General features: G+C 57.6%; 11 protein-coding genes across 11 annotated transcripts; 6 read left to right on the top strand and 5 right to left on the bottom strand.

Moving 5' to 3' along the window:
* The first annotated feature begins 42 nt into the window (after nt 1–42).
* SCHCODRAFT_02623036 (tubulin alpha-1A chain) lies at nt 43–2,114 on the top strand. Its single transcript, XM_003038039.2, has 8 exons — nt 43–102; nt 163–238; nt 373–404; nt 457–667; nt 723–1,024; nt 1,072–1,244; nt 1,295–1,449; nt 1,501–2,114. The coding sequence occupies exons 2-8, from the start codon at nt 178–180 to the stop codon at nt 1,911–1,913; spliced, it is 1,347 nt and encodes a 448-aa protein (XP_003038085.1). The 5' UTR covers nt 43–102; nt 163–177; the 3' UTR covers nt 1,914–2,114.
* SCHCODRAFT_02263404 (uncharacterized protein) lies at nt 2,078–3,372 on the bottom strand. Its single transcript, XM_003036680.3, has 4 exons — nt 3,230–3,372; nt 2,988–3,173; nt 2,812–2,940; nt 2,078–2,760 (listed from the first exon to the last, which is right to left on the bottom strand). Exons 1-4 carry the CDS (start codon nt 3,230–3,232, stop codon nt 2,242–2,244), a joined length of 837 nt encoding a protein of 278 aa, XP_003036726.2. The 5' UTR covers nt 3,233–3,372; the 3' UTR covers nt 2,078–2,241.
* Nucleotides 3,373–3,976: 604 nt separating this feature from the next.
* On the top strand, nt 3,977–5,751 carry SCHCODRAFT_02498526 (tubulin alpha-1B chain; the record flags this gene model as incomplete). The annotated part of the gene is made up of 9 exons (XM_003038038.2): nt 3,977–4,037; nt 4,096–4,127; nt 4,177–4,387; nt 4,450–4,751; nt 4,805–4,977; nt 5,027–5,181; nt 5,235–5,353; nt 5,407–5,489; nt 5,544–5,751. The coding sequence occupies 9 exons, from the start codon at nt 3,977–3,979 to the stop codon at nt 5,749–5,751; spliced, it is 1,344 nt and encodes a 447-aa protein (XP_003038084.1).
* A 307-nt stretch (nt 5,752–6,058) lies between these two features.
* Nucleotides 6,059–8,445, bottom strand: SCHCODRAFT_01141641 (P-loop containing nucleoside triphosphate hydrolase protein). Its single transcript, XM_003036679.1, has 6 exons — nt 8,258–8,445; nt 7,666–8,209; nt 7,498–7,612; nt 7,205–7,445; nt 6,993–7,151; nt 6,059–6,894 (listed from the first exon to the last, which is right to left on the bottom strand). Exons 1-6 carry the CDS (start codon nt 8,434–8,436, stop codon nt 6,147–6,149), a joined length of 1,986 nt encoding a protein of 661 aa, XP_003036725.1. The 5' UTR covers nt 8,437–8,445; the 3' UTR covers nt 6,059–6,146.
* A 135-nt stretch (nt 8,446–8,580) lies between these two features.
* On the top strand, nt 8,581–10,246 carry SCHCODRAFT_01141637 (uncharacterized protein; the record flags this gene model as incomplete). Its single annotated transcript, XM_050341094.1, has 6 exons — nt 8,581–8,789; nt 8,836–8,921; nt 8,975–9,052; nt 9,103–9,248; nt 9,295–9,406; nt 9,456–10,246. Exons 1-6 carry the CDS (start codon nt 8,587–8,589, stop codon nt 10,244–10,246), a joined length of 1,416 nt encoding a protein of 471 aa, XP_050200611.1. The 5' UTR covers nt 8,581–8,586.
* A 148-nt stretch (nt 10,247–10,394) lies between these two features.
* On the bottom strand, nt 10,395–11,398 carry SCHCODRAFT_02263302 (uncharacterized protein). The gene is made up of 5 exons (XM_003036678.2): nt 10,968–11,398; nt 10,876–10,912; nt 10,727–10,824; nt 10,649–10,673; nt 10,395–10,589 (listed from the first exon to the last, which is right to left on the bottom strand). The coding sequence occupies exons 1-5, from the start codon at nt 11,133–11,135 to the stop codon at nt 10,543–10,545; spliced, it is 375 nt and encodes a 124-aa protein (XP_003036724.1). The 5' UTR covers nt 11,136–11,398; the 3' UTR covers nt 10,395–10,542.
* A 248-nt stretch (nt 11,399–11,646) lies between these two features.
* On the bottom strand, nt 11,647–12,764 carry SCHCODRAFT_02623021 (zf-U1-domain-containing protein). The gene is made up of 6 exons (XM_003036677.2): nt 12,740–12,764; nt 12,631–12,682; nt 12,521–12,580; nt 12,299–12,472; nt 12,148–12,246; nt 11,647–12,097 (listed from the first exon to the last, which is right to left on the bottom strand). The coding sequence occupies exons 1-6, from the start codon at nt 12,743–12,745 to the stop codon at nt 11,859–11,861; spliced, it is 630 nt and encodes a 209-aa protein (XP_003036723.1). The 5' UTR covers nt 12,746–12,764; the 3' UTR covers nt 11,647–11,858.
* Nucleotides 12,740–13,447, top strand: SCHCODRAFT_02263073 (like-Sm ribonucleoprotein). Its single transcript, XM_003038037.3, has 4 exons — nt 12,740–12,976; nt 13,028–13,129; nt 13,184–13,237; nt 13,293–13,447. The coding sequence occupies exons 1-4, from the start codon at nt 12,866–12,868 to the stop codon at nt 13,311–13,313; spliced, it is 288 nt and encodes a 95-aa protein (XP_003038083.1). The 5' UTR covers nt 12,740–12,865; the 3' UTR covers nt 13,314–13,447.
* Nucleotides 13,448–13,476: 29 nt separating this feature from the next.
* Nucleotides 13,477–14,559, bottom strand: SCHCODRAFT_02623010 (uncharacterized protein). Its single transcript, XM_003036676.2, has 2 exons — nt 14,145–14,559; nt 13,477–14,092 (listed from the first exon to the last, which is right to left on the bottom strand). The coding sequence occupies exons 1-2, from the start codon at nt 14,529–14,531 to the stop codon at nt 13,913–13,915; spliced, it is 567 nt and encodes a 188-aa protein (XP_003036722.1). The 5' UTR covers nt 14,532–14,559; the 3' UTR covers nt 13,477–13,912.
* A 136-nt stretch (nt 14,560–14,695) lies between these two features.
* Nucleotides 14,696–17,745, top strand: SCHCODRAFT_02623005 (RNI-like protein). Its single transcript, XM_050345158.1, has 3 exons — nt 14,696–16,052; nt 16,108–16,394; nt 16,445–17,745. The coding sequence occupies exons 1-3, from the start codon at nt 14,744–14,746 to the stop codon at nt 17,495–17,497; spliced, it is 2,649 nt and encodes an 882-aa protein (XP_050200610.1). The 5' UTR covers nt 14,696–14,743; the 3' UTR covers nt 17,498–17,745.
* A 108-nt stretch (nt 17,746–17,853) lies between these two features.
* Nucleotides 17,854–20,260, top strand: SCHCODRAFT_02623001 (PLP-dependent transferase). Its single transcript, XM_003038035.2, has 9 exons — nt 17,854–18,226; nt 18,283–18,498; nt 18,554–18,740; nt 18,790–19,167; nt 19,219–19,264; nt 19,316–19,426; nt 19,480–19,540; nt 19,591–19,991; nt 20,039–20,260. Exons 1-9 carry the CDS (start codon nt 18,088–18,090, stop codon nt 20,105–20,107), a joined length of 1,608 nt encoding a protein of 535 aa, XP_003038081.1. The 5' UTR covers nt 17,854–18,087; the 3' UTR covers nt 20,108–20,260.
* Nucleotides 20,261–20,270: the final 10 nt, after the last annotated feature.

Here is a 20,270-nt window from a genome sequence, read left to right as displayed (position 1 = left end):
GGTGAAAACACGCGAGTGTATAAAACGACGCGCCTGCCGGCAACGCCTTTCTGCCTGTCTCGTCCCACCACCCAGGAGACTTATCCTACCCTTTACTACCGCGTACGTCGCTGCTCGCTGGTCAGACCGCTGCCCGCCTTTGCTCATCTGCCTTCCGTATAGTTTTAATTCACGAGAATGCGCGAAGTTGTGTCCATCCACGTCGGTCAGGCCGGTGTGCAGATCGGCAATGCGTGCTGTGAGTAGCGTTTTGTGGCCCGGGCGTCGATGTATGCGTCCTATGCCGCGTCGATGTGCGATGAGAACGCGTGTTATCGAGCCCAGGGTCGTGAAATTGGGGTCCCGAATGAGGCGTGCTAACGTCGGTTTTAGGGGAGCTTTACACCATTGAGCATGGCCTCAGCGTGCGTGTTGCCGATTCGCGTACGAATACGCCATGTGCTGACACTTCTGTAGCCTGACGGTCGTCTCTCGGACGATTCGCCCTCCAAGCACGATGATGGCTTCAGCACCTTCTTCTCCGAGACCTCGTCTGGCAAATACGTGCCGCGTTCGCTCTACGTCGATCTCGAGCCCAATGTCATCGATGAGGTTCGCAACGGTCCTTACCGCAGCCTCTTCCACCCGGAGACGATGATCACCGGCAAGGAGGACGCGGCGAGCAACTGTGCGTGTAGTCCCTGGCGATCGCCACCACAACATAATTAACGGTCGCCACCCAGACGCCCGTGGCCACTACACGATCGGCAAGGAGCAGATCGACGTCGTGATGGACAAGGTCCGCCGCCTCGTGGACAACTGCAATGGTCTGCAGGGCTTCTTCGTCTTCCATTCCTTTGGTGGTGGGACGGGGTCCGGCTTCGGCGCGCTCATCCTTGAGCGCCTGTCGACGGACTACGGGAAGAAGTCCAAGCTCGAGTTCAGCGTGTACCCTGCGCCGACCCTTGCGAGCTCCGTTGTCGAGCCCTACAACTCGGTCTTGACGACCCACACGACGCTCGAGCACTCGGACTGCTCCTTCATGGTATGTGGCGCGTTTCGTGGCATGAACAGATGTTAACCGTGGAATAGGTTGACAACGAGGCGATCTACGACATCTGCAAGAAGAACCTGAACATCGCGCAGCCGGGTTTGACCAACCTCAACCGCCTCATCGCGCAGGTCGTGTCCTCCATTACGGCCTCGTTGCGCTTCGATGGTTCCCTGAACGTCGACTTGAACGAGTTCCAGACCAACTTGGTGCCGTAAGTGACGCATATATGCGTTACGCGCGTCGTGTTTGACGATGTCCCAGCTTCCCCCGTATCCACTTCCCTCTCGCCACCCTTGCTCCCATTGTGTCCGTCGACAAAGCGGGCCATGAGAGCAACTCGGTTGCCGAGATGACCTACTCGTGCTTCGAACCGGGCAACCAGATGGTTAAGTGCGACCCGCGCGACGGGAAGTACAGTACGTATGAATGCACATCTGGCATTGACAGGTCGCTTATGTTTTACCCAGTGGCCTGCGCGCTGCTCTACCGCGGTGACGTCGTCCCGAAGGACACGAACGCTGCCGTCGCCTTGATCAAGACGAAGCGCACCATCCAGTTCGTCGACTGGTGCCCGACCGGCTTCAAGCTCGGCATCTGCAACGAGCCTCCTGCGCACGTCCCGGGCGGTGACCTCGCCAAGGTCAAGCGCAGCATGTGCATGCTTTCCAACACGACCGCCATCTCCAGCGCCTGGAGCCGCCTGGACCACAAGTTCGACCTGCTCTACTCCAAGCGCGCCTTCGTGCACTGGTACGTCGGTGAGGGTATGGAGGAGGGTGAGTTTTCGGAGGCGCGCGAGGACCTTGCGGCGCTGGAGAAGGACTACGAGGAGGTCGGCATGGACTCTGCCGATGCGGAGGAGGAGGCTGCGGAGTACTAGATGGTACCCGTGAATACCTGGCGGAGTGCTAGATGATACCTGTCCGGTTACGCTTTCTCTGTCGCATAGTTCTCGTCGCTCTCGTCTTTCAGCTTTGGAGGATCTCCCCACTTGTACCACATCATTCTCCTTTAATCCTGCACTATTACCTTTACGATTATCACGCGTACTTCTGGAAAATTGACGCTTTGTTTCTCTGAACTTGTTGATGGGCGGGGAGTGGGCACCTTGGTGGCAGCAAGTCAGGACAAGTTTGTTGGGTTGCTGTTACAGACATTCGTAAGACGGGCGAGGGTGACGGCCCACGATCAAGGGTATACGATTGAAATCACGAATGAAATCGAACAGGTCCACGCAGACGTTCGTAAAGATCTTGCGAATTATTGTGCGAGAGGATGGACGAAATTTGGAGTGAGAGACGGTCCGATAGACGCATCTCAGGAGGCCCGTAGTTGCGCATGGCAAGAGCCCACTCGCGGTGAGCAGACTCTGGGAGTCCCTCGAGGACAACGTCAAGCGCGTCCTGTCGCAGTGTTGCGCCTTCGAAAGGAGAAACCCGCTCGCGTTGGAGGTGAGCGTCTTGCTCACGTTCAGAAAAGGACGGTGGTGGGACGGATTGGTGGGCTGAGGCTCGTGCAGAGCTCTGCGCCCGGTGTGGGTGTGCAAAGCTCTGCGCGGTGGGCGGCTGTGCAAGGCTCTCCGCTACATGTGAGTATGCGGAGCTCTGCACCGCACGCGAGTGTGCAAGGCTCTCTGCTGATTGCGAATGTGCAGCCTTCTCCGCGGCATACGAGTGAACCAACTTCAAAGCTCGACTGTTGAGAGGAGACGGGAACACGGCCGAAGTCTGGATGAGATCGGATGAGCGGTGTGTAAGATGCATGAGATTCCAGCGTACCGAAGGATCAGGATTTGCGACAAGTGGGGGTGGAGGAAGGGTGCCAGATAGGCTCACGGCGGATGCCGGCCAGCGCAAGGTCCTGCTGGTCGGTGGGACACATTGATGGCCTGAAGCTCGTGCGGATGGCTAAGAAACTATCAGTGCACGTCCGGGGGCACGGTCGAACGACTTGCCTGCAATGGTGGTTGGGCTTTACTCACATGGAATTCCGATATAGGTATGCCTGGGAGCGGCCCTTTAGTGACCTTACGCTGACCCATGACGGGATAGATCCATGAGGCGGGCAACAGCTGTCTTTGACGAAGGTCATTAAGTAGCCACTGAAAGTCGAATTCATCTTTATAGAAGGCGACCATCCTCTGAAGACTATCGTGAGCGCCAAAGCAGGTCAGAGGGATGGGCAGATGTAACACACCATGTGCTCGAAAGACAGACGAGCTTCCTCAGCGGGATTCTCTACGTATGGTAGCAGGCTGCCATCTGCGCATAAAATGGGGTCTGGAAGTGGTGACTCAGCAAGCCAAGGATTATAGGATGTCTTCGAGGGATATCAGGCAGCAGAAACGGGCGAGGGGGGAGAACCGGTTACCTTCGGCGGAGGAATAGAGTCTGGTATATAGATGGGCCAGTCGGGAAATTGCAAGGGAAAGGATCTCTAAAAAGAAGTAGGCGCAAGCTATGGATGACCGAGGGATCGCCTAGACTTGCTCGCCCTTCGAGCTTGGGCGCGGCCAAGCCGTCGTGACGTGCATTGCCCACAGAATCTGCGAGTTCTCAGCAGGCGCAGAGAGCAGCGGCCAGATGAGATCTCACGAGCGCGCTCGACATGCATTCGAAAAGTGCAGGTTGCCTGCTCTTCTCACAGTTTACGAAAGCGTTGTGAATGTCTCGGGCAGAGGGAAGCTCCTCAGATTCGGCAATAAGTGGAAAGTAGTTCTTCACGATGCGCATGAGCTCGTGTATATGACACGCATAATCGGGCACGCCTGCTGAGGGCATGGCCAGACCACTGACGCGGTTCGAGTTAAGCCAACACGGTACGTGTCACGAGGGGTGATGTGACGGTAACGCGGGAACGGCAAATGCCGGGTGGGGATTTTTGCCCTCTGACCAGACGACGGGTTGACCATCGACCGTTCAGTTCCAGCTTTTGTCACCAACCATGCGCGAAGTTATCTCAGTCCACGTCGGTCAGGCTGGTGTCCAGATCGGAAATGCCTGCTGTGAGTGATGAAAAGCGCGTCGTCGCGTCGTGCACGGCGATGTTGACGGGTTTATCAGGGGAGCTCTACACGCTCGAACACGGGCTGAGCGTGCGTTTCCACCGCGATTTTCGCGTTTTCTATGCTCACAGTCTCCCAGCCTGACGGTCGTCTCATGGATGACTCGCCGTCGAAGCATGACTCCGGTTTCTCCACTTTCTTCTCCGAGACGGGCAACGGCAAGCACGTCCCGAGATCGCTCTACGTCGATCTCGAGCCGGGCGTCATTGACGACGTGAAGAACGGCCCGTACAGGTCGCTCTTCCACCCGGAGACGATGATCACCGGGAAGGAGGACGCCGCGAACAACTGTGCGTTGCGTGGTCGCCTTACAAATTCAGCCCCTTTAACGCGTCTTTTTTGTAATTTTCAGATGCTCGCGGACACTACACCGTCGGCAAGGAGCTCATTGACCCCGTCATGGACAAGCTTCGCCGTTTGGCGGACAACTGCTCTGGTCTCCAGGGCTTCTTTGTCTTCCACTCCTTCGGTGGCGGCACTGGCTCTGGTTTCGGTGCGCTCCTGCTCGAGCGTCTCTCGACGGACTACGGCAAGAAGTCCAAGCTCGAGTTCTGCGTGTACCCGGCCCCGCAGCTGTCCAGCTCCGTCGTTGAGCCGTACAACTCGGTGCTCACCACGCACACGACCCTGGAGCACTCCGACTGTTCTTTCATGGTACGTCTAGGCGTATGTGAGAGAATTGAATTTGGCTAACATACGCGATACAGGTTGATAACGAGGCTATCTACGACATCTGCAAGAAGAACCTCGGCGTTGCGCAGCCCGGCTTCACCAACCTGAACCGCCTCATCGCTCAGGTCGTCTCGTCGATCACGGCTTCACTCCGTTTCGACGGCTCGCTCAACGTCGACTTGAACGAGTTCCAGACCAACTTGGTTCCGTGAGTTTCTATCGCATTCTAGTCCAACCGCAGTCTGATATGGCAACAGGTTCCCGCGTATCCACTTCCCTCTGGCCTCCTACGCGCCGCTGCTCTCTGCCGCCAAGGCGCAGCACGAGCAGAACTCCGTCGCAGAGATGACCTTCTCCTGCTTCGAGAGCGGCAACCAGATGGTCAAGTGTGACCCGAAGGACGGCAAATACAGTGAGTCAAGATGACAGGGAGCTTACGCGCAGGGATCTGACAATACTTCTCAGTGGCTTGCTGCTTGCTCTACCGTGGCGACGTTGTTCCCAAAGATACCCAGGCCGCTGTTGCCAGCATCAAGACCAAGCGCACCATTCAGTTCGTCGACTGGTGCCCGACTGGCTTCAAAGTGAGCTACACCCACAATCACTGGTGTATCTCTAGGTGCTAACATATCTTCAGCTCGGTGTCTGCAACGAGGCTCCTGCCACCGTTCCGGGCGGTGACCTTGCCAAGGTTCCCCGCAGCCTTTGCATGCTCTCCAAGTACGTGCAATTGTCCAAAATATCGACGAGACATACTTACTGACTTCGCTTCAGCACCACCGCCATCGCTGCTGCGTGGAACCGCCTCGACTACAAGTTCGACCTCATGTACTCGAAGCGTGCCTTCGTCCACTGGTACGTTGGTGAGGGTATGGAGGAGGGTGAGTTCTCCGAGGCTCGCGAGGATCTCGCCGCGCTCGAGAAGGACTACGAGGAGGTCGGGACCGACTCCGCTGACGCCGAGGAGGAGGGCGAGTACTAAAGGGTTCTGACCTTCGTCGAATCGTCGATTTCCACCTGTCGAATACCTGCTTCCTTTTGGCTTATGAGTAGTCCTCCCATCGCTTATTGCTCCGTATCTCTATCTCCTTGTTAGTTTAGCTGTCATGCTTTTATTACGACGTTTAAGGAAATGTGGCTTGTGGATATCGTTGATGATCTTTGTGTTTGTTCTTCTGACGCAGGCAGATGTCGCTTACTTTCCTCGTACTGATACTACGGGCATTGATAATTCAGTCGACGCCTTGTATGAAGTTGATCTTAATGTGTTCGTGTGGTCTGAAGCTCTTGGGGCAAAAACAAAGCAAGGCATGATCAATCCAACGGGACGAGATATGGTACATATTTATGATACATGGGCAAAAGTCCCAGCGAAGACTAAGCCTCCCTCTTGTCGACCAGATTGTTGTCGTACGACGAGGACCGACTGCCCCAAGCGCCGGGAATGATAGCAGGTGTCCCAGGCGCCTCACCAGGGTGGATGTACGCCGGCGAGTACGACGGGTGCATCGGCGCGGGCAGGTTGACCTGCGGGACAGGCGAGTCGACCTGCGGGACGGGCATCGTCGGCCCATTCCCAACATCCCCGGACACGAAGATGCGCTCCGCGTTCCTGCCGGCCTCCTCGAAAAGCGCGCGCAGCCGCTGTCCGCTCTCACCCAGCACCTCGTTCGCGTTCTGGCGCTGGACGGAGTCGTTGAGGGCATCCAGGAGCGCGCGGACGTCGCGGTCAGATTGGGTGTTGGTGGTGGAGTCGCTCAGGGCGTCCAGCAGTGCGCGAACGTCGCGGTTCGACTGAGTGCCACTGTCGCTGCCATTCCTGAGATCACCAGCCTGGCGCTGAGCATTCATGTTCATGTTCGCAAATTGATTGTCGAGGAACCCGCGAGGGGCGGACATGGAGTCGCAGAGCGCGTCGAAGAGGGCGCGGATGTCGCCCGACTCGCCGCCACGGGTCGTGGTAGAGGGCGATGAGGTAGCGCCACCAGCAGAGTGGACACGCGAAGACGACGACGGCGCCTTGTCGAGCTCCTTGCGGAGGGCAGCAATCTGGTCCTTGACGACGTGCTCGAAGGTGGGACGGTCGCCGTCTTCCCAGCCGGCGAGGACGACGAGAGAGGATACGCTGGGATAGTGGTCAGTATGGAGTGACGGCGAAGGTATGGGACGATTGAGGAGATGAGAATTGGGGGATGATGAAGTGGTTGATGGGGCGAGACTTACAAGACCTCCTTCAAGTAAGCAAAGCTAAAGTCGTTCGTCTGCTCAGATATCTCCTTGGCGAGACTGTCCGGGAAGTCGATAGATTTGTTGCTCTCGAGCTTGTTCTGCCAGTACTGGCAGTACAGTACGCGCTCGTCGGCGTCGGGATTGTCGAAGAGGCTATGAGCCAACCGTGAGCAATGTAACTTTCTGAACGACTGAACCCCACTCACAACTTCCTATCAAACCTCGACGGCCGATTCGTCAAGCTCGAGTCAATCTTGCTCAGATGGTTTGTCGTCCCAATGATCAGCATCCCATCGTTGCTCTCCAGGCCATCGAGCTGGTTGAGGAAGAACGAGCGGTTGGAGTCGTTGATCAGGCTGTCGAGGTCCTCGAAGATAACCACGCAAGGGGAGAGCTGGCGCGCTTTGCCGAAGACGTCAGCCATGGCTCCCTCTTCGCCTTTGTAGCCTGGTGGTCGGGGTGAGTAATTGAAATAGAGAGGTGAGGGGACGCTGCTTACTGCGGAAGGAGCGGACGTAGAGAGGCAGGAAGCCCTTGGCGCCGCATTCCTTCATGATAGCCTTGAGGCTGATAGTCTTGCCGTTACCTGGCGGGCCATGCATGACGATGCCGCGCTGGACAACAAGTGAGCCAGCGTCCCGTGCAGGCGAGTTAACATGCATCATACCTTCCATGGAATAGCAAGCTCTTTGTAGAGCGCCTCCGAATCGAAGAAACCATACACATCCTTCTTAATCTTCTTCTTGAACTCGTCCTTGAGGATCACATCCTTCCAGTTCGCCTTCTGCACCTCGCTGTACAGGCGGGCATTCTTGTTCCAGAAGCCCCCGTCAAACACCCAGATCTCCTCGTGGACCTCGTACGCCCACAGCCCGGCCGCGCGCAGCAAGTCACGGGCGGGCTTGTCAGAGCCCTCGTGCAGGATGGCGGTCGTGGTCTGTACGCCGAAGCCAAAGGGGTAATTCATCACGTAGACGGTGAAGTCGTACGCATCCCAGGCGACCCGGAAGGCACCGTACTCGACCTTGTCGACGAGGACGCCGGGCTCGGGGCCAGCGCTGCGTGCGAGGGGCACGTATTGAAGCTGGGTGATGAGTGGGTCGTCGGGGATGGGGACGGAAACTGCGTGGGGGTAACGGGTGAGGTTTAGGGAGTAGTCTGAGCTGAGAACGAGGGAGTGGTTGGGGTACGCCTTGCGGAGGATGTCCGTGCTAGATGGTGATTAGATGGCAGGAATCCAATCAAGGCCGACGACATACATGTAGACAGGCGGGTTGCTGTGCCTAGCCGACGACTTGTCGAGCCATCCAGCAAACGCCCCCGACGAAGCCGCCGCAGGAGCAGGCTGCGTCGGCGCTACCGGGCTCGGATGACCACGCTCGCTGTCTGACCAGGCATCCACAAAGTCATCGCCGAGGTCCGAGTGCGAGAAGGACATGATGGCTGCAGGAGTCAACCAGGGGTGCCGCAGCGGACGAACAGCCACCTCACCGGGCAGGTTACGGCTACCCCACCAGATAAGATAAGATGACGGGATCAAACGCCGGGCCGGAGTTCCGCTCATTATTGCACCTTTGCTTCCCCCACCATGGCGGTCTCGGCGGCGGACGTTCGCAGCGCACTCGCTTTGCCAGAATCATCGACTTCGGCGGCTCAGAACAAGAAGGGAAAGCAGAGGGATGGGATACCACGCGAGCTTTACCGTCTCATTGGCCCTTCCATGCCTTCATTGGCCGTACCCAAGCCACCGCGCTTAAAGCAGAAGCCGAACCTGGGGGTGGAGGTGAAGTGGTGAGTGCACGCGGATCTGCATCCTACACCTCTCTCATGCATGTAGGGAGAAACGCAAGTTTAAGAACCCAGCGCGAAAGGACGGTCTAGAGCTCGAGCACTGGGTGAGGGCATCCACTGATCCCAACGAAGGCGCGTCTACTATGATGTTCACGCGTTTGCGTGTTATTCTCACGCTGTCACAGAGTACCCCTTTGCCAAGTATAACACCAGACCACCCATCCACCGATATAGTGAAGAGGAGTACGCGAATTGGCTGCAAGGCATGTAACCATTCCTTGAAGGCGCGCGCGCGCGCTGACACCTACGCCAGATGAGCAATGGAACAAGGAAGAGACAGATTACCTCTTCAGCGTGCTCAACGAATACGACATGCGCTGGTACATCGTTCATGACCGCTACGACTATACAGGCCCCAAGAAAGATGAGAAGCAGCCGCACAAGAAACGCACACTAGAAGTATGGCGCGCCTTTGCCACATTCGCTTTTCCCTGACCGTATGCAGGATCTTAAAGAGAGATACTACAGCGTCTGTCGAAAGCTTATACGCAACCGCAATGCGCACGTCGACGAGGCAACTAGGGCATCGATGTTGTCCAACTTTCAGTTCGACAAAGGTTTGTGCTACACGCGCTCACTCCAAACTGAGACTAACGGCCTCTGTAGAACGGGAGGTCACGCGGCGAAAGTACATTGAGAGCCTGGACAAACGCGGTCAGGACGCCTTGGAGGAGGAGGAAGCGCTGTACATCGAGATCAAGCGCCTCGAGCAGAACGAGCGCAAGTTCAAGAAAGACCGCGACGAACTCCTGCGCGTCCTCGCCGGCATCGACTCAGGCCTCCCCGACGTCATTGAGGACGCGGACCTCTCGCTCATCGCTGTCGATACCAAGCGCAGCAAGAAGAAAGGCACCCTCGAGCCCGACACGCCGACCACGCCCTCTGCCTCCGCTGCCTCGCGGCCTGTCGTCAAGTCCCTCCCCACCGATGCGCTCCACTGCATCACGCGCACGGAGCCCTCGTCGAGCCTGCCTTCGACGAAGGCCGCGCACACTGCTGCGTATGTGCGTTCGTACAAGATCCCCGTCGCGAAGGCGTCGATGGCGCAGCGCGTGCAGGAGATTATGGCCGAGCTGGGCTTGTCTGCGGGCAGGCTCGTTATGCCCACGGCGGGGAATGTGGCGCAGATGGAGTCGCTGATGGACGCCATCTACGTTCTTATCGACGCGAAGAAGGCAGTGGATAAGGTAGAGATGGACATCCGGACGGCGAAGGAGCGACTCAATATGCGCGGGAGCGAGGGTGCGGATGAGGGGGCTGGGGATCAGCTTATGCACAGCAGGTCGCAGAGCGTGGCAAGTGGGCGAGGGAGGAAGCAGGCAAGGCGGTCGGCGTCAGTGGCGTCGTCTGTCGACGCGTCGGTCAGCGCCAGGCCGACGAAGCGGCAGAGGCGGTAAAGGGGAGTGTTCTGCACGATCGTCTTGTTACCTGGAGCTTGTAGTGTACGGTCTAGTGTGTCCATTCTGATAATGCATGTATTCGTACGCGAGCACGCATGCGATAGGGGCAGCATGGGGGAACGTTCGTTCATACAAAAAGCGGCGGCGTAGGCTGCGGCTTGAAGTGAGACTACTACAGGATGCAGAGCAAAGAGGATAGCGGTGAAGGACAGGACGGGGCGGGGGGAGGGGAGTAGGGGAAGGCGTAGAGGAGTGTGAGGTATAGGGGAAGACGAGGAGCAGGTCGTCTGCGTTCACTCGGGTCCGGCGAACCGTAGGGCAAAATTGACGATGATCGCGACTGCATGTGGGCGTCAGTGGCGCGCACGGACGGGAATAAAGGGGCGAGACATCGCGTACCGAGCAGCGCGATACACAGTACTGTCTGCATCGGCCAGTCAGTATACACCTCTCGAAAGCACTAGCAAAAGCACGCACCGGACCCAGCCTGTCGTCATACGGGCCCTTGCCACCTCTCCGGATCGAGGCGGCGCGCCAGTGGTACGTATACAACGCGTATATCATGATCGCCACCGCTGCGGCTCGTTAAGATGGCTACTCCTCTTCGGCAAATAACCACAACGCACCGACGACAGAGAACATGGCCGCGCTGATCTTGCCAATCTGCGCACAAAACAGATTGAGCACCGCAGACGCAACCCCGATCGGCACTGCGCACCTTGTCGCCAAAGTTCAGAAGCCCGACGGCGAGGCCGCCGAGCACGACCGTGAAGTGCAGCCAGGAGAGGAACGTGCGCTCGTTCGCGAAGGAGACCTTCGGCTCAACACGCACGGGGAGCGCGATGCGCTTGTTCGCGGTCCTCTGGAGCAGCGGCTGGGTGGACATGGGGGGCGGAGGCTAAGAGGTAAGAACTAGAGCGTCGATCGCAGCCGAGGAAGGTTCGGTGGGTGTCGATGACGATGAGCACAGCCAAGAACGCAGAAAGAAGGAAAGGAACAAGACGACAAGACTAACTGGGCGCGGAGCGCTTCAGGCGTCACATCGGGGCGCGACGCACGTTCGTCGTCGGGTAGCACGAGGTGGGCCCGGATCCTGCGCGCGCTGATCCGTTCGCACGAGCGCGTACAGCTGACGGGGGAGGGGCTTACAGTCAGCGAAGAGGTGTGCAGTTCTTATTGCGCCCGTGTACGAGAAGAGTACTTCGCTTGCAAGTTCTCTCAATAGGTAGGCGAACGCCTGCGCAGTGGGACCAGAGTTCGAAGCACTGGCGTGTAATGGCCAGACTGAAAATACGTCAAATGCGATCCTACCTCTGCCTCCCAGACTCGCTGCTGGTACATAACAACGGTCTGCTGACCCTTTTGAGGTAAGAAATCGAGTAGTCGAACATGGATGGTGACATGGAGAAACCATGGCGGCGTAAACTCTCCTTTTCGGATGACATTGTGAGGGAAGCAGTACACAGAGGATTTGCCATAAGCATGAAAGAAAAAGCACAAGCCCTAACAAACCTGCATGCAGAGAGGAAAGCTGCACAACATTACTGATATTCGCAACCGGCTGCCAAACGTACCATACCCCTCTCGTCAAGAAAAATATGCTCCTCACCTACCTCCCCATCATCCTCAACCTGTCAGGGTGAATAGCTGGTCCTGCGCCTGCAGGCGGAGCATTGGGAGCAGAACTCATCGGGGGAGGGGATGGACCTGGAACCCCATTAGGCCCACCGTTGGGGAAAGCTGCAGCAGGAGGACCATTTGGAGGGAAAGGAGGCGCAGGAAGACCGTTGGGAGCGAAGGGAGGGGCTACGCCACCCGAGGGTCCGTTGGGAGGGAACGGTGGGGCACCTAGGAGGGCGTTAGAACGGAGACGTAAGCAAGATCGAAGGACCACTCACCACCTGGGAAAGCCGCAGCGGGCGGGAGGTTGGGAGGGAAGGGCGGCGCGACACCGGGTGCGCCATTGGGAGGGAAGGGTGGAGCGAAAGGCGGACGCGCTGGGAGGTGTGTTAGCGGACGAACGATGATGGTGTGGAAGGGGTCACGTACGCGCGCCATAGCCAGGTGGGGGCCCAAAGCCCATAGGAGGGCCCATTCCTGGAGGGGGAGGGCCACCAAGATGCTGTGGCCCGAAACCGAACCCTCCTGGAGGGGGGCCGCCACCGGTTTCGTACGCTGCTGTGATTTGGTCAATGATGTTCTGGGCTTTGTCGTGTCCTAGAGCTGGGGATGCGTCAGTAGATGCGTCGACTGTAAGGCCAAGCGGCGCACAAGCATAGTAGTCGCGGACGTTCGCGAGGTGGTTGCGTCCATTGTTGTGAGCTTTGCGCACTGCAACGATACGTCAGCCGTCCGCCCCAGTTCGCAAGTTCACTACTCACCTGATGCCGAGTCGTGCGTGAGGAAAACGTCGCAGTAGTCACAGTAGTGTTTCTGTGAGACGCTCGTCAGTCTCTCAATGTTTCAAGGTCCAAGGACGCGTAGACTCACGGGCATGATGAAGGTAAAGGACAAGAAGCCAGCCTGGCGTCGGAGGTTCCCCGATCAGCCTTGCCCTTTCCAGGCAGCGCACGTGACGTAGCGCCTGCTTGACCTCCTCCTTCACGCTCGCCCTGGATGGACTCAACATCTAGCATCCAGGAGCCCTTTGACCTCATCCGGCTCTCTCTGAGCGAGCGCGTCTTTGTCAAACTCAGAGGGGATCGCCAACTTGAGGGCGTTCTGCACGTACGTCCTCCCCGCCAGACGCGCGTCGCGGTCGTTTGACGCGTCTCTCAGGCGTATGATGGGCATATGAACTTGATCCTCAGCGATGTCGAGGAGACCATAATGATTGTGGATGTACCCGAAGGTGCGCCAGAAAGCCAAGGAACGGTGAATGTGCGTACTTCCTACCCATGCGATCGACTCGTCCGACTGAACCTCCGCGCGAAGGTCGCGAAGAGGAAAATGGGCATGCTCTTTGTGCGAGGGGATGGTGTCATTCTGGTGAGATCTCTTATACTTCTCCGTGCGACCGCCGCTGACAGGACCCTTGCCGCAGGTTTCGCCGCCTTCTCGCTGACACTGCGTACCTGCGATCGCATATCTCGTTGGGGTGACGATCACCCCCTGCCATAGAATCGTTTTTGGCAGTCATGCTGCCGCTCAAGTAGTGGCACGCACATCTCTACACTCTGTATTTGTTGTATTTCATCGCTGTCGATGCTGATGCTTTGTGGCCATGCGAGGACTCTCAATCCCCTCCCTGCGCGTGAATGCCCTGTGCAACGTCCTCGTCCCACGCAAACAGCTCTCAAGCGCCTTGGTTGCATGTCGGTCCCATTAGGAAGTGCCTATCAGTGCGCGGTGTTCGTTCAACAGAGTTCGGACGACAGGTGCGCGTTCATTTGTAGTGGTCCTTGCCAGATCTGGACCGCAGCCCGTTGAACCAGTGAGAGAGCGCTAAGCACGCACATGCACGTGTGACGGACCCACAGTGTGTTCGTTTGTCGAGATGTACGCGGTGGACGAGCGATGCCGTGGGCAGGAGGGGTGATATCGGTACACAGTCTAGTTGGATCCGATGTTGATACATGAGGTGTGCTACATCTTGATACAACGCAGAGCATCTGGAAATACAAGCGTGGGTGAACGCCCTCGGAGGACGGCAGGGTATGTTCTTCAATTGACCATCGACTCATCTCTCGCTTCCATGACCTGACCTACGGCTGACGCCGACGACGACTGCCCCTCCGCAAACGTAAACGCTGGCGCCTCCAACTCCGCATCAGAGGTAGACGCAACCACCATGCCTGGTGGCCAGATATTATCGCGCAACCAAGCCGCCTGCGCTATCCTGACCTACCCCAACAGATCAATGCGCAAGAAAATGCGATTCAATATTCGAACACACCACGATGCGCAAGGGCATGGGATATTTGAACCTGTCTCCAGCTGCCAGGCTTTTCCAGATCTTTTGTAGGTGGGCTGCCCACACCTGGTCGTTGTAGATCACGTCCGGTGAGGCCGTCTGCTGCTCAAGCCTCTGGCGAGCGGAAGACGGCGGCGGAGGGGGCGTGCGCCGTTTAGACTCGGCTTTTTTCCAATCTGAGTTCCAAAGAGCTCTCCGAGCGGCAAAGTAGTCGGGCCCGGGAGGTGGCATAGGCGTTAGGCTGAGCAGCTCGTCAAAGGATTCGGCCTTGATGGCGGAAGCATTATCGGTTTCCGAGGACCCGGTGGCGGGAGAGCTGGCGTAGGCGGCATGCAGCTGGGCCTGCCAGTCGTCATTGACCGCACTCATGCGGTATACTCGTCGTGCTCGTCGACGGCGCTGCCGTGTGTCAAATGCAAGTTGAAGTCGGTGCGATCGGCACTGGCAATGAGGGTACACGTGCGGTTAACCACTTAAAAACGCTAAAAACGAGGTTAACCGCAAAATCCACATTTCCTCGGTTGGATTCCACTTCGGGCCGCACGTGCTGCGTCAACGGGCTCTTCACATTCTCCCTCATCATGGTGTTCTACAAGCACAATGCGCCCTCGACGACGTCGCTGTCCGACGACGACGACGACCGCGATGATGTTGACGTCGGCAAGCAGGTCTTCTTCCCCGTCGACACCCGTTCGTACGTCGTATCACCCGCCCAGTGGTCAGGAAGGACACACAAGCAGGCCCCGACGCCGCTCGCCAGGGCACCGCGCCATCATCGCTGCCCCATCGCGCGCCTCCCCGCCGAGCTACTCATCTACACCTTCAAGTTTCTCCACTCGCCCCGCGACATCTATCACTGCCTCTTTGTGTCGCGCACCTGGTGCGAGTGCTCCGTCGAGCTGCTCTGGCACAAGCCCATGTTCTCCCGCATCGATACGCTCGCCAAAATGCGCCGCGTGCTCTCGGCCACCGAGCACACGTTTGCCTACGCCAGCTTTATCCGCCGCCTCAACTTCCTCAACCTCGCCAAGGAGATGCAGGATGGGAACTTCTGCATCATCTCGCGCTGCGATCGCCTGGAGCGTCTCACGCTCGTCAACTGCGAGCACATCTCCAACATTGCACTAGAGCGCGTGCTCCCCTCATTCCCCTGCCTTGTTGCGGTGGACCTCAATGGCGTGGTGAACACGACCAACGAGGCCATCGTCGGCCTCGCCCTCTCATCAAAGCGGTTGCAAGGGATCAACTTGGCGGGTTGCAAGCATGTGTCTGACGAAGGAGTGATGGCGCTCGCGAAGAATTGCCCCCTTCTCCGCCGCGTCAAGTTGAGTGGCCTTGAGCAGCTGACGGACGAGCCCGTCCGCGCTCTCACTCGCATGTGTCCCCATCTCCTTGAACTCGACCTCCATCACTGCTCCCTCATAACCGATGTCGCTATCCGCGATGTCTGGCAATACTGCCACAACATGCGCGAGCTGCGTGTGGCGTACTGTCCCGAACTCACCTCGGCCGCGTTCCCGGCTCCAATCCCCGAGAACGCGTCCGCCGCGTTGAACCCCTTCCCTTCGCAGCAGCCGAATGGGGGCCGCAACGACGACCTTCCGCCACTCGTGATCAACCGCACTTGCGAACAGCTGCGCATGCTTGATATGACGGGATGCAGCGACATAACCGACGATGCCATCGAAGGCATCATCGCTCACGCGCCCAAGATTCGCAACCTAGTGCTGTCCAAGTGCTCCAAGCTGACAGACCGGGCGGTGGAAAATATTTGCAAGCTCGGCAAGCATCTACACTACCTGCACCTCGGACATGCCTCCAAGATAACGGATAGCTCCGTGCGAACGCTGGCGCGCTCGTGCACCCGCCTGCGATACGTCGACTTCGCTAGTGAGTTTTGGTAGCGCTAATTCACGATGTCAACGGCGGCTCACAGTCATCATAGACTGCGTCTTGTTGACGGATATGTCTGTCTTCGAGCTGTCGTCGCTCACCAAGCTTCGTCGCGTCGGCCTCGTCAGGGTGAACAACCTTACTGATGAAGCTATATTTGCGCTTGCCGAGCGGCATGCGACGCTTGAGCGCATCCATCTCTCGTACTGCGACCAGCTTACCGTCATGGCCATCCACTTCTTGCTCCAGAAGCTGCACAAATTAACGCACCTAAGCCTCACGGGCGTGCCTGCCTTCATTCAGCCCGATCTCCAGCAGTTCTGTCGTCCGCCGCCTCAGGCAAGTCTTTGTCATCATTAGCCTGTCGCTCGTATTCATGACCCACGCAGGAGTTCACTACTGTTCAGCGCGATCAGTTTTGTGTATACTCTGGCAAAGGCGTCTCGAACCTCCGGGCATTTCTTACAGAGCTTTTCGACCACATCACCGAGATGAATTACACGGACGACACCGACTACGACGAGGAAACCGACGGTGAGGACTACCAGGCGGAGCATACTCCGGAGCCCGAGGCGCCTGAGGAAGAAGTGCAGAACCCTGAGAGCGCATACAGGATGACTTTCAACGCTCAACAGCTGCCGTCCGCTCGTCGGGTAACGGAGTCCACCCAGACGGTGGCCCAGTCGTCGGGACCTAGTATTGTCGAAGCGCAGAGGCCTTCGCGCTCGTCGACCATGACCGCCTTTGGGAATGCCTTCGAGGGAGGCTCAAGGTCGACCTTGGCGTCTGGTCCGTCGTCGGCGTCGTCGAGCCAGCAGCGTCTGCATCCTGTCCCGTCGAGCAGCCGCATGCATCTGCCGATGCGCCGGTCCATCCTGGACGACATCCCCATCGTAGAGCCCTCTACATCGCCACCGCTCAGCGACGTCGCGTCCAACCGTAGTGTGGGCACCAACCAGTCGAACGGTGCAGGTTTCTTCCGCACCTACGATCCAGCTGTGGTCTCATCGTCGAGGAGCAATGGCGCGCTCACGCCAGACTTGAACTACGCCGAGTTGGGACACGGTCGAGGTATCCAGTCGACGCTCATGATGCGACGAGGTGGCAATGAGCTGCCGCATTCGCGGTCGTCTGGCGATATGCGCTCATCGTCCCCTTCGCTCGTCGTAGAGGAGGATGGTGACGAGGACGACGAGGACGGGCCGTCGCTGTCGACGCAGACGCCGGTTCCACCACGACGTACGCTGCCCTCGGAAGCTGGGCCGTCATGGCCGCATCGCGAGCCGGCGAGTCCGACCGAGGAGACGCACGGCGATGGGAGAGGGAGGAACGTCAAGCGCAGTATCAGGAACACGCTCAACATCGCAGAGCACTACGCTAGCTCGCTCCTTTTCGGTGGCCGTCAGCAGGAGGGGTCTTCGTCGGGCCACACGCGCATGTAGACATCTATCTCGTCCCTTTCTCGTTTCGGTGCCGTGCCAGTCGCGGCGGTTGGACAGTGTTCGCTCATATCGCATCGCTCGTTCTCTGGTTGGTCTTGTCTATCGTCTCGTCGTCTTCCTTGTATGAACACCACTATCGTATTATATATCCGCTCCCTCATAGTAACATAGCTATCGCATAACCCACTATGTATATATTCCCCGATCCCTCCTGCACTAGATGAACACTGTCGTTGTCGTTTTCGGCACGCGTGCGGCACAGACTGAGAAAGGGAAATACGCTTTGGGATCAACGGCCGGATGACGCGATCTCAGGCAGAATCGCGCCTTGTCTTGCGCGCCACAGTGTGGGGAAATGCTTCCCCGCCGCCTACTCCTCGATACAAAGTGCCCTTCAGTCCTTCGACTCCGTCGCTCTGTCGTCGTCGTGCACCACAGCAGTCCCCTAATTCCGAATCTCACTTATCTCTGCCTTGCTCCGGTTGACTTATCCGGACAGTCAGCGGCATGATACCGTGGCTTTATAATCGTGTCTAAACTGCGACGCGGTCGAAGTCATTGCATCCATTCGCACCTTGCCTCCCACCACCATGTTCTCAGAGAAGCCGCTCCCCGATGCCATCGACCTGAGCCACCACCTGTCGAAGGTGGCGGTGGCGCGCCAGGTCTCGCCGCTGAAGGGGCTGCAGAAGTACATGGACAAGCCGGGCCTAATCTCGCTGGCGGGAGGTGCGTATTCTGGACGCCCCTCTATCATCCGTAGTACTGAACAAATGTGTTTCTAGGCATGCCGAACCCGTCGTACTTCCCCTTCCACTCTCTAGGCGCCGAGGTTCTCGTGGAGGATCAGTTCCCCCTTAACCCGAGCCAGTCGTCCTCAGGCCTCTCATGGTTCTGGAAGCTCTTTGGCTCCAAGCAGGTCGAACGCACGACCGCTGTATCAATCCCCAAGTTTGCCAACAAGCCTGGCGAGATAGACTTGGCCACGGCGCTTCAGTACAGTGCGTATCTCAGTGTGCGCCACATGGGTGTGAGGTGCTAATCTTAACGCGTCAGGTATGGCGAAGGGCCTGAAGCCGCTGCAAGACTTCATCAACGACTTCGTCGGCAATGTCTACCAGCCGGGGTACGCGAACTACACAACTATCGTGCACGCTGGGAACACAGATGGTGTGAACAAGTCGATCATGACGCTTTGCAACCCGGGAGAAGGCGTGCTCGTGTCCGAGTGGACTTACCCAAGGTCTGTTGCCAGTCCGATGATTGCGGGCCAATTACTGACAGACATCTAGTACTATGGCCACAATGAAGCCGCTCGGCGTCAGCCCGGTACCTGTAGGCATGGACGGGCAGGGCATGTCCGCGGTCGCCCTCGATAAGCTGCTCAGCGAGTGGGACGTTGAGGCGCGCGGCGGTATGCCACGCCCTCATGTTCTCTACACCGTGCCTATCGGTCAGAACCCGACTGGCGCCACCATGGGAGCTCAACGCAAGAAGGAGATCTACGCCATTGCCGTGAAATACGACATTATCATCATCGAGGATGATCCGTACTACTTCCTCCAGCAGGGCGAATATGTGCCTAAAGGGGAGCGTAAGGAAGAGGAGGTGAAGACACACAAGGACGAGGCGAAGCACTTCATTGCTTCGCTCGCGCCGTCCTTCCTCAAGTGAGTTGTTTATTTGTGCTTGGTGACATATCATACTTACTTTTTCTTCAGGTTCGACTATCAAGGACGCGTTGTCCGGTTGGAGACGTTTTCCAAGGTTTGCACGCTTCTGCTCACGCATCTATCATATCAGCTCATGTAAGCTTAGACCGTCGCTCCCGGAAGCCGTCTTGGTTTCTTCACCTGCAATGCTGTATTTGCGGAGCGCTTCGAGCGTCAGGGCGAGACTAGCACGCAGGCTCCTTGCGGCTTTGGTCAGGTACTCATATCTCTCGGGGATCGTCCTTCTCTTGTCTGATATACGTCTTCTAGTCCATGGTCGCCTCCCTACTCCTTCAATGGCAGTACTCGGGCTACATCCGCTGGCTCCGAGGTGCGCATCTGACGACCCATCTGAACTTCGCAAACTCATATCCGTCCTAGCTCTGCGTCTTCAATACAAGCAGCGCCGCGACTTCTTCATTGATTGCTTCGACGATGAGTTCAACATGAGACGATCGATCGCGGTGTCTGGCGCGCACCAGGGCGCAGTCGTGTACGAGGGATCGTTGAAGCCCTTGCGGGGCGAGAAGTTCGCCGCGTCGGGCAAGACGCTGTTCTCCTTCGTTCCGCCGACCTCTGGGATGTTCGTATGGATCAAGCTTCATTTCGATGAGCATCCGGAGGTGTCGACGCATGGTATGAAGGAGCTTGAGATGAAGCTGTGGACGGCTTTGGCCGAGGAGGGTCTTCTGTTTGGCCCAGGCAACATGTTCTCGTCTGCCAACCTGACGGATGACTATGAGGGACCTGGCCATTTCCGGATCTCCTTCAGCAACGCAGACGTGAGTTTCTCCTTTATTCCCCCTTGCAACTACTAATCACGTCCCAGTTTGATGAGCTTAAGAGGGCAGTTGAGCTGTTCCAGCATGTGACACGGAAGTTCTTCAAGGACCTGTGAGGGATGGACGCTAACACTGGATTGGATCAGATATATGTATGCATGTACTATAATCCCTTGTGGAGGCTAAAGGGCATAGACTTTGGATATTAATGGGGCTTGGAAGAACACGCGCCTCGCCTTGTGTCTTCAGCAACCTATCGAGAACGTTCGCCGCAGTCTC

This window comes from Schizophyllum commune (assembly GCF_000143185.2).
Source record: "Schizophyllum commune H4-8 unplaced genomic scaffold SCHCOscaffold_5, whole genome shotgun sequence".
In the NCBI taxonomy this organism is placed as follows: domain Eukaryota; kingdom Fungi; phylum Basidiomycota; class Agaricomycetes; order Agaricales; family Schizophyllaceae; genus Schizophyllum; species Schizophyllum commune.
This window is presented reverse-complemented; position numbering and strand designations above follow the sequence as displayed.

What these genes read in the sequence shown, in the direction of transcription:
- SCHCODRAFT_02623036 (XM_003038039.2), top strand. Translation starts at nt 178, where the DNA reads ATGCGCGAAGTTGTGTCCATCCACGTCGGTCAGGCCGGTGTGCAGATC. An exon ending in ACTCGGACTGCTCCTTCATG is followed by an intron (nt 1,025 to 1,071) that starts GTATGTGGCGCG and finishes ACCGTGGAATAG; the next exon opens with GTTGACAACGAGGCGATCTA. An exon ending in CCCGCGCGACGGGAAGTACA is followed by an intron (nt 1,450 to 1,500) that starts GTACGTATGAAT and finishes TGTTTTACCCAG; the next exon opens with TGGCCTGCGCGCTGCTCTAC.
- SCHCODRAFT_02263404 (XM_003036680.3), bottom strand. An exon ending in AAGCCCAACCACCATTGCAG is followed by an intron (nt 2,941 to 2,987) that starts GCAAGTCGTTCG and finishes ATAGTTTCTTAG; the next exon opens with CCATCCGCACGAGCTTCAGG. An exon ending in TCGCAAATCCTGATCCTTCG is followed by an intron (nt 2,761 to 2,811) that starts GTACGCTGGAAT and finishes GATCTCATCCAG; the next exon opens with ACTTCGGCCGTGTTCCCGTC.
- SCHCODRAFT_01141641 (XM_003036679.1), bottom strand. Translation starts at nt 8,436, where the DNA reads ATGTCCTTCTCGCACTCGGACCTCGGCGATGACTTTGTGGATGCCTGG. An exon ending in AGCTTGCTATTCCATGGAAG is followed by an intron (nt 7,613 to 7,665) that starts GTATGATGCATG and finishes CTTGTTGTCCAG; the next exon opens with CGCGGCATCGTCATGCATGG. An exon ending in TCGAGGTTTGATAGGAAGTT is followed by an intron (nt 7,152 to 7,204) that starts GTGAGTGGGGTT and finishes GTTGGCTCATAG; the next exon opens with CCTCTTCGACAATCCCGACG.
- SCHCODRAFT_02263302 (XM_003036678.2), bottom strand. Translation starts at nt 11,135, where the DNA reads ATGTCCACCCAGCCGCTGCTCCAGAGGACCGCGAACAAGCGCATCGCG. An exon ending in ATGACGACAGGCTGGGTCCG is followed by an intron (nt 10,674 to 10,726) that starts GTGCGTGCTTTT and finishes TGGCCGATGCAG; the next exon opens with ACAGTACTGTGTATCGCGCT. An exon ending in ACTGTGTATCGCGCTGCTCG is followed by an intron (nt 10,590 to 10,648) that starts GTACGCGATGTC and finishes GCCCACATGCAG; the next exon opens with TCGCGATCATCGTCAATTTT.
- SCHCODRAFT_02623021 (XM_003036677.2), bottom strand. An exon ending in CACGCACGACTCGGCATCAG is followed by an intron (nt 12,581 to 12,630) that starts GTGAGTAGTGAA and finishes GTATCGTTGCAG; the next exon opens with TGCGCAAAGCTCACAACAAT. An exon ending in CGCTGCGGCTTTCCCAGGTG is followed by an intron (nt 12,098 to 12,147) that starts GTGAGTGGTCCT and finishes ACGCCCTCCTAG; the next exon opens with GTGCCCCACCGTTCCCTCCC.
- SCHCODRAFT_02263073 (XM_003038037.3), top strand. Translation starts at nt 12,866, where the DNA reads ATGGACTCAACATCTAGCATCCAGGAGCCCTTTGACCTCATCCGGCTC. An exon ending in AAAGCCAAGGAACGGTGAAT is followed by an intron (nt 13,130 to 13,183) that starts GTGCGTACTTCC and finishes CTCCGCGCGAAG; the next exon opens with GTCGCGAAGAGGAAAATGGG. An exon ending in GAGGGGATGGTGTCATTCTG is followed by an intron (nt 13,238 to 13,292) that starts GTGAGATCTCTT and finishes CCCTTGCCGCAG; the next exon opens with GTTTCGCCGCCTTCTCGCTG.
- SCHCODRAFT_02623010 (XM_003036676.2), bottom strand. Translation starts at nt 14,531, where the DNA reads ATGAGTGCGGTCAATGACGACTGGCAGGCCCAGCTGCATGCCGCCTAC. An exon ending in CCATGCCCTTGCGCATCGTG is followed by an intron (nt 14,093 to 14,144) that starts GTGTGTTCGAAT and finishes CTGTTGGGGTAG; the next exon opens with GTCAGGATAGCGCAGGCGGC.
- SCHCODRAFT_02623005 (XM_050345158.1), top strand. Translation starts at nt 14,744, where the DNA reads ATGGTGTTCTACAAGCACAATGCGCCCTCGACGACGTCGCTGTCCGAC. An exon ending in GCGATACGTCGACTTCGCTA is followed by an intron (nt 16,053 to 16,107) that starts GTGAGTTTTGGT and finishes CAGTCATCATAG; the next exon opens with ACTGCGTCTTGTTGACGGAT. An exon ending in TCTGTCGTCCGCCGCCTCAG is followed by an intron (nt 16,395 to 16,444) that starts GCAAGTCTTTGT and finishes TGACCCACGCAG; the next exon opens with GAGTTCACTACTGTTCAGCG.
- SCHCODRAFT_02623001 (XM_003038035.2), top strand. Translation starts at nt 18,088, where the DNA reads ATGTTCTCAGAGAAGCCGCTCCCCGATGCCATCGACCTGAGCCACCAC. An exon ending in CCTAATCTCGCTGGCGGGAG is followed by an intron (nt 18,227 to 18,282) that starts GTGCGTATTCTG and finishes ATGTGTTTCTAG; the next exon opens with GCATGCCGAACCCGTCGTAC. An exon ending in GGTTGGAGACGTTTTCCAAG is followed by an intron (nt 19,265 to 19,315) that starts GTTTGCACGCTT and finishes ATGTAAGCTTAG; the next exon opens with ACCGTCGCTCCCGGAAGCCG.